At 41.2% G+C, this 10,808-nt stretch overlaps 2 protein-coding genes across 12 annotated transcripts in view; one reads left to right on the top strand and one right to left on the bottom strand.

Annotated features, from left to right (window-relative positions):
• Positions 1–29: 29 nt before the first annotated feature.
• On the bottom strand, positions 30–2,794 carry b9d1 (B9 protein domain 1). The gene is made up of 7 exons (XM_042392603.1): positions 2,610–2,794; positions 2,393–2,461; positions 2,150–2,261; positions 1,885–1,981; positions 1,602–1,664; positions 783–850; positions 30–497 (listed from the first exon to the last, which is right to left on the bottom strand). The coding sequence occupies exons 1-7, from the start codon at positions 2,685–2,687 to the stop codon at positions 334–336; spliced, it is 651 nt and encodes a 216-aa protein (XP_042248537.1). The 5' UTR covers positions 2,688–2,794; the 3' UTR covers positions 30–333.
• Positions 2,795–2,909: 115 nt separating this feature from the next.
• The window catches only part of cacna1ha (calcium channel, voltage-dependent, T type, alpha 1H subunit a), a 166,335-nt gene continuing 158,436 nt past the window's right edge, over positions 2,910–10,808 (top strand). For 6 of the 11 annotated variants that reach the window (XM_042392591.1, XM_042392590.1, XM_042392584.1 and 3 more), the window contains exons 1-2: positions 2,910–3,088; positions 5,633–5,715. The gene's annotated coding sequence lies outside the window, so the exon portion shown is untranslated. Of the gene's footprint in view, positions 3,162–5,632; positions 5,716–10,808 lie in introns of all 11 variants that reach the window. The other 5 variants (XM_042392593.1, XM_042392589.1, XM_042392585.1 and 2 more) reach the window with 3 other exon arrangements.

The raw sequence follows: 10,808 nt of genomic DNA, 5'->3' as shown, positions 1-10,808 counted from the left end.
ATAGTAGTCTTTACAAATACTACATTCAACCATTATTTCTGTTAAGTCCACATTTATTTAAAAAAGTATAAAATGTAGTAAAACAGAAAAATTCAAGACAATACAAATATATATGCTAAAATGTCATAATTTCAATTCTACCCATTTTTACTATAAAAACACTTGAGTATGGCAGCGTGTGTGTATATGTGACTGAGTGTATATAACAGGAAGTAAACATGGTCATATTGAATGTGAGTGTTGTGGTTTTGTGGGGGGAACAAACATCCTTGAGGGAAGAACGAGTAGAAAAACCCACCCGGCTGGTTGTCCCTTAAACAGTCTCTTATGTTACTACATGGTGTGCGGCTGTTCCTCTGTCGACCAGCCAGATGTGGCTGAGTATGACTGTGTGCTTGAAGGGTTTGAAGGCCCCGTGTCGTAGCCCAGTTTCTTCATGTCTTTGGTCATGATGTGAAAGGAGACGGTAACGAAGCCTTGGGAACGAACCCGCGTCACTGCGGCACAGAAATAATACAAACAGGATACATAAAACAAACCCAGAAAGAATACTGTTATGAATACTCATTTTTAACCTGAAAACATAATAACATTAAATGGAGACTGATATACCTAACAATGAGGATATTTGGCAGTTCAACGAAACATTTTCCACTTATTTAGAGGTTAATCATATTACATTTTCAATGGTTAAAATTTGAATTACACTATCCATATCTGGGAGCTTTTTGTTTCACTCAAGTGTCGCTATCTACGCAATAAAGAAATAAATCCACACAAACCTTCTCTCCCTTCACCCTGGGCTACTACTTTAGGGTCTGCATACTCAGGCCGCCGTCCCAACAGCCAACTACACATGAGAGGAAAAAACATGTTAAAACTAGAGAGAGAGAGAGAGGCATTGAACCTTTGTGTGAACTGTACAGTATATATTATACATAGCAGAGTTAATCTGATGAGTGAGTCACTGATACATGAGATTATGGACATTGTTATGACAGTATCATCCCACTCTGATATGACTTTTTAAAATTAGGTGTCTAACTTTTTTTCCCCCTTGAATATGAATCTTTAACATTAAAAACAAATTCAAGCAAACATGAAGTATTTTTAAATTGCTATACAAATCATTCCCATGAAAAGCCCTCTATAGCCCACAAGAAGTGATGGGTAAATGTATCTAGCTTAAACAGCACTGGTTTGTCTTGGCGTGTGGGGAAGAAAGAGCACCTACAGAAACTTTTCCCAGACCAAGTTGAAAAACAAATACTTCCAGTGTTGCTGTTTAAATTGCAAAAACCGAAAGATCCAGATGCTCACCCGTGCATCTTATATAGCCTAGTGGGTTGGTGGGAGTTGAAGGGAACTGTGATGGATACCTCGATGAGTGTGTGTCTATGACGCACTAATAACAGCAGCTGGTAAACTGATGTGGGGTATTCTCACCACAGAGGTCTAAGACTGCATCCTCAGTAGGACACACAAAGAGGTGCATTAAATATTTGATAACCTTCGGAGATCTGCTGCTTCCCCTAACGACTCACCAGCTGCAACATCACAGCTGCAGAGAAAGACAACAAAACACTGTTCACACATCTCACCTTGTGAATTTCTGAAGTCTCCATGTGGGTTCAGGCACAAACATGGGGATGGTTCGTGTATGTCTGAAAAAGAAAACAGATTTTTTTTCTCCCTTTTTTTGTGCATGCTCTTCATGACAAGTTTTGGTGAGATGATGGGATATAAAGACTTGGTTATTATGTGAGATACATTACTATGTAACACCATGCCCTTAGAAAACACACTAGTACAACTAAGATTGGTGACTTGGGTGGATGTTGCATGAATAAAGAAGAGGAAGTTGATGGTTGAGGTAATACTGACTGTCCAGGTGTAAAGGGGATGTGAGTCGCTCCGTAGCCCCTCACCACATCGTTGCCAAACACATCTGGACCGTACACACTCACCACAAGCTGAGGCCCTGGAAAATGAAGAGGAAATCATAATTATACTCTGTATTAGATACATTTTTTTTTATCTTCCAGGTCTAAAATGCTCTGTTGGAACCTCAGTAATATTACTCAAAGCCTGAATGAAAGCAACAGCTACCAATATTGAACTATGGGATGTGTGTGTGTGTAATGCTCACATCCAGAAGGATTTGTGCTCTTAAACGTTGTTTCCAAAGGGAAGTTCCATATTAATTTGTGTGAAGACTGACTGCCTTTACAGGTTATTTGAGTGATGCCTTCCTCCAACCCCTAGAGAGAGAAAAAAACAGACACACACACACACAGAAAGAGACTTACTGGTAAGATTATGACTCGTGGTATATTACTAACAATATGCTGAGTAGTTTAGATGACATCATAATTCATATCTAGCTACTCACCGAGGTGGGAGCCCAGTCATGGCCGTAAACAAAACAGTATTTGCAGTACAAGTTGTCGTACTCTGGAAACTGAAGAACAACAAATATATAACTTGATACTCGCTAGTAATGAAACACAAACTCATAGTTAACACTAATTCACGTCAGGGTGTGAATGTGAGGGTTGTGTTCGCTGAAATTAGCTGCTAGGCTAGGCTAACTGAGAAGAATTACTCACATTCGCTCCCTCAATCTGCCCGTTCACCGTGAGAAGAAACACGGACGGGTTGCTTGTAGCCATCACAGCTTCAGTCATTAAATAAGAAATTGAAGGCGTCTTTGTTTCACGAAAAATTCAACCCAATTTATAAGATTCCCGTTGTTCAACCATTTAACGCCTGTCCGTTGCTAGGGCGACGCTCGCTCATTCCTCTGTATGGCAACCAGCTAGGTCCAAACTGAGCGGAAGCGCCGGAGCGAATCTGAAACAATAGTAATGCCCATTAGATGGCGGCAGTATGCCGGAAGAAAACGCTGCCTTCACCTGAGGTTTTTTACAGTGGGTAAAGCGTTGTCAAAGACTGGGAAATCAAATACAACTTGGTGTCAATGAGAAAAGTCACGCCTGCCTTTTCATTAGCTCTTTTGGATAATAACTGAGCAACTCCATCTGCTGAGGAAGCAGCGAGATGTGGTTGAAATGTTTGGAGACGCAAAGTAAGTTTTGTCAAGCAAATGGCACATGGCAAAGAGTCCTCTGCTAATATGGAGAGGAGAAAATTGGAAATGTGTGAGTTTTTCTAGGCAAATAAATGATAATTGTATGTCGACATTTAGCAAAAAAGACACAAGTTACATCATTTTTTATTGAGCAGAGGTTATTAGCCTATAGCACATTGTGTCTACCCATAAGTTGTCCACATTATCTCTTGTGCTGTAAAGAAAATGTAGCTAACCTCGTCATTTTCATTGAAGCTTCTGAAGTTAATAACTTATCCCTTTGCAACTGCACTTAAACCCAGTATAACACTCAAAGATACAAATATTATGAGTTCCCTAGATGTGACCAGTAGTCAGTTATTAGAGCTAGACTTTTCCTTTAAGCACACCCAAAATAGCAATTTTCCAGTAAATAACTGTTTTCAGTGCTGTGTCCCTTTGAGGATAACCAAGGACATGGGAGGGCGATTCTGATGTCTCTTGAGTCAATATACTTGAATTTGACAACAGATTTGATTAAAAAGTATTCAAAGTTTGTCCACTAAAATAATCTGGCATTGCAGAGAGGGCTGTGACACAGCTTGTTTACCATCAAATCTACAGAGACTATAGTTTAACAGTTAAATCAATATATAAATTGTGAAAAAAAAGAAAATAAATTGTATAGACTTGTTTTTAAAGCTAGTCAACAAAGTCTTATGGGGGCAGGGGGTTCACTCAGTACACAGCACAACGTTGTTATTGTTCCTATGTAATCAAAGCCTTGGCATCTCCTAAATAAATCTGTATGACAGCATTTATGCACGTCTGGATGACATGACATGTCGTGCTGTAGCAAACAATAATTACAGTGGGCTTGTGTCAAGTATCCCACAACACCCTATTGCTATGAGGAGCGCCGCCTATTATAAAGGCTCAAAATAGCATATACGTTAGGGTAATTTTAAAGCTATGTAGCCATTAGCTGCCTTTGTTAAGATAATTAGCTTGGTTTTAATTTGAGTGTGGAGAATCAACTGTTTCTATCAGCTCTGTCACACAGAGCAAAGACAGACTATAATTTTCCCCCTCTGTCTATCTCTATCTGTACACTCCCCCCCTCCTGTTTTTCTTTCTGTCTGTCTGAGAGGTTGCTGTGTGTCCTGCTGTCAGACGGCAGCGAGCCCCCTGAGTTTTTGACCTTTATCACTGCCCAAACAGAAGCGCTCTTTCCATCCTCCATCCTTTTACCCCTCTGTTCATCTGCTCTCCTCAATGCTTGTCCGTCTGTCCTCACCCCCAATTACTCTCCGTCTCCCTCCATAATGAAGTCAGGGAAGCTATAACTCGCCATTAGTAAACAGGCCCCCATTATACAGTCAGCAGACAGCTATCAGCCATCCCGAAAGTCCCTAGATACCCACATGACGACATTGTAGCTTTATCTGTCTATATTAATTCTCTTCATCCTCTGTACACCTGACCTTCCTTCTCTCCTTCCTTTCCTCCTCTGATTCATTACTCTCTTCCTCCTTGTATCATCCCTCTCTCCCTTCCTGACTTCCCTAAGTTTCCTTTCCCGTCTTTCTCCTCATTCCTGCTCTATCTTTCCTCCACCTTTGACCCCCAGCCTCCACCCCTTCCCGTCTGCATACTTTCTACCTCCCACCACCTCTTATATCACTTTTCATCTCCTTCCCAGCATTTCCCTAACCCTCCTTCTCTTCATCCCACCACTTCACTGGGCCTCCTCCTCCTCCTCAACCTGCCAAATTTGTGTCTCTTTCTTTTTCTCCACCTCCTGCAATCCCTCAGTTCCATTTTCACCTCCCATCATCTCCCTGTTCTCTCCTCTTGCCAACATTCCTGCTCCTCTCTCCCCAATGTCCTCTCTGTTTTCTCTTCTTATCCTCCTCCTCCTCCTCACAACCGCCTCCCTGTCTCTCTCTCTCTCCTCCTCTGACGGAGGAGAAGAGAGGAATATTGTATGTGATCAATTTTCTTATTCACCTCATGTCTCTGTTCCTTCATGTCCTCCACCTTTCTGTCCCTCTTTCTCCTCAACACCCCCCCCCCCCACACTCCACAACCCACACCCCAATCTCACTGACCTCGTTTTGTTCCTCTTCCATCTCAGTGGTCCTCCTCCTTCCTGCCAAATGCCTGATTTAGTGTCCGACGGCCTCATGATTTGCGGCCCATTTAAAATTGCTGTGGAGTGGTCCGTCCAAAGGGGTCATCTGGCCCATATGGGTTCTCATTTTCTCTGGACTTTTTTACCTGAAAACCAAATGTTGCAAATGTGCATTTCAAAACTTAAGAATACAAATCTGGCTTTGTCCCTTGGTACTGTACACTTCAGATGTAGTTTCACTGAAAATTTGCCTGGAAACAGCTATGGGAGGTAATAACACATAATAGTGCTCACTGAACATGAGAACACACTTTGCTGGCTACCTAGAGGCTACAGCGGTGTTCTGCATGTCCCTACATGATTGGAAATGACACCACAGTACATGTTTCTTTATGTATTCCTCATGGAGATTTGTTTTTACCTCACAGAGTACACAATGATCTCATGCCTGGAGGCTGAAGCATCTCAGAGAAAATGTCTGGCTGAAGTGCCCTTCACAGGTATCTACTAGGTGAGTGTTATTCATCCAGTGCAGGGATGGAAAATAAAAAAAAAAAATGGAGGGAGGAATGGAGTGAGAGAGAAATAGAGAGGTATACCAAGAGACACAACTTTGCTATTTTAGCTTAAACACGCAGGGAGCATATAGATATTCTTTGCTCACTAACAAACTGTCACAAAATATTATATATAACAAGCATAATTCAGTGAGTCGTACTATCTAATTTTCAAGCGGGTACGTGCGCGCTCACATAAACACGAGGGGGCTTATAGAAGTGAGAGATACTGATGGGGGTTAATGTCTCAAACTGTGTGTGACTAATGGTCCATGACCACTGGTTCATGACTTTACTCCTAAGAGAAGGCCTGGCACTTATCCTGCTGTCCAAGTGTATGCACACACACACACACACACACACACACACACACACACACACACACACACACACACACACACACACACACACACACATAGAGGAGGACAAAAAACAAATGTGGGTAGTAAAGAAAGTAGGAAGAGGCAACAGAGGAGCTGTGGAAGTGAGAGTAACAGCGTTAAAGGAATGAAAGAGGAAAAAATAAATAATAAAGAAAAAAGGAGAGACAGGCGGAGAGAAGGATAATGATTAATAAAGGAAGAAGGGAACGGGAGGTGGGGGAGATGCAAGGGTGCAAGAGGGAGGAGGAGATAAGACGGTGAGAAAATAATGAGAGAACGAGAAGTAACAAAGGTGAGAGGTGAAGAGAAGGAATCAATGCTGAAACCATTTTTAATTGATAACTTATAAAAGGCCGCGGTCCACCCGCACAGGTGTTTTTACTCATTGTTCCTGATAAGACCTCTTCTCAAGACTCAGCGGACATGTAAAAACCCTGCTTGAATGACATCTCTCTCACTCTCCTGTTAGCTTTGTCGCACCTGCTGGAATGAGACAACTTGAGACAAAGGGTGCATCCCAATACCCACACTCACAGTCTTGAGCACTTGAAGTGTGTCACATGTCTGATGTATACCAACACACACTACACTTAACCTACACTTGATGCACACTTCTCCTAACACCGCTTTGATATTCAGAGCCAAGTGTATCCCACAATTCACCACGGTATATTGTGCAACACAAGACCAGAGGTTGGCAGTTTTACGTGACATAAACTGACAAGAAGAAGTTGGATTGAGCGTGAATATTATTATTCTTATCCAAACACTAAATTATGTCAGAACCTCCGCAGATGGTTATCATCTGATATTAACAATTAATTTGTTCTTCTTGATGAGATTGATGAGACTAGTATTGTTATATATCACTGTCAAGATAAATATGACAGTGAGTTTAATGTGAGTGAGCTTAATGTGAGTTTTTTACTGTCATCTGATTGTAACTGGAATACTGTTTGGTTGAGCCTACTTTACTCATACTTCAACAAATCATAGAAGCTTGATTGAAGAAATGCAGAAAAGACAGTTGTCTAAAATTCACCCCTTATTCTGCCAGTTTAACGCTTTCAGTATGAAACAGGAACAGCAGGAAATAAGTGAACAGTTAGGCTGTTATTGATAAGACGAAGCTGCGCTGCATTATGCATCTTTTCCTGTGAATCTCTTGTGCTTAGGTAGACATTCTGAATCCAGTACTGGAAGGGCAACAGAAAGCAAATGCACTGAATGGCTATTGCGGAAAAGAATGTCAACTATAAATTGTATCAAAAAAGATTTGAATGAGTTTGAATTCATGAAAAGTTTTACTTTAAATGTCTTCATACCTTAGCTATTTATCAACCTAACTTACTAACTAACCAGGCAGATTGTATTGCACTATCCAAAGAAGTATTGGGTAACTCCACTCCAGCTGCTTTATGAAGACAACTGTGTGTGTAATGATACCTGCGACAGTCGATACTTTCTGCCTGTCCAACAAAAAAAAAAAACTGTCTGTTGCTGCCCTTCACATTCAGTTTAATGAGCTCTTCTCTTGGCTCTCTCCTCCTCTCACTCAGCCTCTCTGTCTTTTTCTCTCCCTCTGTTTATGGCTAAACTGTCTGCAGACATTTTTTTTCTAAGTCATCTTCTTGTCTGCCTAACCTGGTCTGCTTTCTAGTGTGGCTGAATCCTACAGTTTGGTGGTGGTGGTGGTGGTGGTGGTGTGTGCACATGTGTTTTGTGTGGTGCATGCATGTAGGTGAGTGTGTGTGTGTGTGTGGTCTGTCTTTAGCCCAGTTTGAATCTTTTATGCCCTCTGGGAGAGGGACCAAAACTCCACACCATGTTGTTAAACTGCTCCCCTCCTCTCCTCTCCCACATGCTGTCCCCCCGCTCTCTGCCTCTTCCCAAACATCTTTCTGCCTCAGAGTCCTCTTGGATCTCAAGGGCCCATCTGTCCAGTCAGATTGGCCTGTGTAGGCTGAAGGCTGCTTTTCAACTGTTGTGAACATAAACCAAGCAGGTTTTCCAATAAAGGACACACTCTGCTGACACTCAAGCCATCAATTTTAGCTTAAAAGGGGACAGATAATTGTTTTTCCTGATAATGAAGTAAAACTTAAGGTATTTCCCTGACAATCCACTCCACATTGACAGCAACTTGCAACGATATATGTGGAATGATAGTCAGCATTGCTTTGTGTGTGGATAAAACCTGCCAAATTTCTAACCAGGAGGCTGTCCTGCTCTCCCACAATAGCTCATTATGCATGACGGTGACAGTAAAATTAGCCATGTCTACATGACTGGTGAGAAAAGCACCTAAATTTCGAAGCAGCATCAACCTCATGTTCTCTTTTGTGAGAGCCTGTCCTGCCCGCTGGCTACCACACAGCTCAGTAACCTCTTCTGTCCTTCACTGGAGAGGTGACATAGAGAGGGAGAGTAGGCGGGGGTGGGGGTGGGGGGGGGGGAGGTGTTAGGGAAAAAACGAGGAAGCCATTGGTTTGAAAAGACAGCTGTTTTAAAGTACCAGCCGTAAGGGATTGGGGTGATGGGGAAATCAAGCAGCTGATGAGGGAGAATAAGGCGAGGAGAGATAGATTCAAAGAACTCAGGGGGGAGGTTATTTTGATATTCATCATGGGTGTGAGTCTTTAAGGTCAGCCTGGTCTACTGAGCTCCCTAGAGGTAGAGTAATAAGTCATGATGCTGTTGGCTCTGGTTGAAAAAAAGGGCGACCAAGAAGAGCTTTTTATTTATTTGAGCCTGTCAGATAGGAGCAGCTTCACCAGCACTGCTACTTATTCATTCCAGCTTATTTTGTGCATCTGTTGTCAAATTAGGACAAATTAATGTGGAATAACAAGGAATTCGATTGTGCTGTTTATCTCTATAGTGTATAACCTAAATGGCTGTGATGTACAGTGAGTGTAATATAAGGGATCAGGGCTGCAAAGAGTGGTGTCACGGTATCATCTGCTATAGATGAGTTATTGATTATACTGCTAGTGCAGCATGTTCAGTGTTCAGTAAAAGCAAAACAGAACTATAAATCTGAACTAGAGAACAAAATGGCTGCAAAAAAAAAAAAACTTTGGCTCAGCCTGGTCAAGCATGAGAACTATAGCAGGCCTCAGGAATCCAGAGAACAGCCTGTCATGTCACTTTGGATGAAATTCAGGAAATGAGTCACAAACTTGAAGACAATCAGCACTTTGACATAGACCAAAAGCATGTTGAAAAGGTCTTCCTTTCAAGTAAGAGTAAATAAGAGTCATGGACCTGGCTACATTTGCGGTCGCTTACTTAAATCTTGTGCAAAAGAACTGAGTCTTGTATTCCACTACATTTTTAATAAGTGTTTACAGGAGCAGCATGTACCTAAGGTCTGGAAGGATGCTGTGGTAGTCCCTGTTACCAGATCTAGTTGCCCCAAAACGCTTCATAAATTTAGACTGGTTGCTCTCAGGTCAATTTTAATGAAAACCTTTGAAAAACTGGTTCTTGTCTTAAGGTTAAATCTTAGGGAAAACTGAGCATGCACTTGCTTATAGGCCACACAGAGGAGTAGAACACTTTGAGGGAAATGGGTTTCATGCTAGACTTTATTTGTTGACTTTTCCTGTGCTTTTAACATATTCAACTGCATATTTTAACCAGCAGGCTTTTAGAACAATTTGACTTAAGTAACAATCTTGTGGGCTGAATTCTCGACTTTTTAACTAATAGGACACAAAGAGTGAAGGTAAATGGAATTCTGTCTGACCAAGTTTGCTCCTCCACTGGCTCCCCACAGGGATGTGTTGCTGTCGGCCTACTATTTATCCTCTACGCAAATATGTGTCAGAGCAGGTGTGAAAACAGGACCATTTTAAAGTACGCAAATTACTCTGCTATTGTTAGTCGGCTCCAGGACAATGAGACCGGCCACAGCCTGCTCATCCACGTATGTATCTATAGCCAAAGACATGATAATTGATTTTAGAAGTCAAATCCATTGAGGATCAGACAGTGGAATGTGTGCAATCCTACAAATATCTTGGGACGATTATTGTATTTTTGACCTTGTATTTTACCTTATTTATTCTAGTGGTTATGCATTTTATTATTTTTATTGTTATTTTTCTCTTTTTAAGTCCTAATTATTGGAGCCTTGAGCACTTTATCATGTTTGTCTATTGTCTGTGCTATTTGTAAAATGTGTGTCAAGATAGATGCCTGTTTTCTCCTGCTGCAAACCAAATCTACTTACAGGCACAAATAAAGTAACCTGAACGTGAACCCTCAGTTTGCTGCATCAGCACTAAAATCTGTTAAAATTTGCAACTCTGATCTTGTTATAATCACCATTAGCAATCACTGGCAATCACATGGTCAAACAATAACAAATTACAGTGTGTGATTTAGACATGACATTTGAAGATGTTACCTTGGATTTAGGGAAACTGAAATCAGTGTTTTTTATTACTTTTTGACATTTCATAGACTAAATGATCCGATTAACCAAGATAATAATCGTCAGATTTATCAATAATAAAAATAATCGTTAGATGCAGCCTTAGTGCAATTCAAATGCTTGTTATTTACAAGATAGAACACTTTTCAATGGGTTGTTAACAGCTCATTTAGCACTGAAGTGACATGTTGATCAGGTTGGTTGCGGTCTCAACACACAAACA

Source organism: Thunnus maccoyii, chromosome 18 (assembly GCF_910596095.1).
Source record: "Thunnus maccoyii chromosome 18, fThuMac1.1, whole genome shotgun sequence".
Classification (NCBI taxonomy): Eukaryota; Metazoa; Chordata; class Actinopteri; order Scombriformes; family Scombridae; genus Thunnus; species Thunnus maccoyii.
This window is presented reverse-complemented; position numbering and strand designations above follow the sequence as displayed.

Bases quoted from the DNA above. Each gene is read 5' to 3' on its own strand.
- b9d1 (XM_042392603.1), bottom strand. From the start codon at position 2,687: ATGACTGAAGCTGTGATGGCTACAAGCAACCCGTCCGTGTTTCTTCTC. The intron at 1,665-1,884 runs GTCAGTATTACC...TTTCTTTTTCAG, and splicing joins ATCCCCTTTACACCTGGACA to ACATACACGAACCATCCCCA. The intron at 498-782 runs GTTTGTGTGGAT...TCTGTGCCGCAG, and splicing joins CCAGGGTGAAGGGAGAGAAG to TGACGCGGGTTCGTTCCCAA.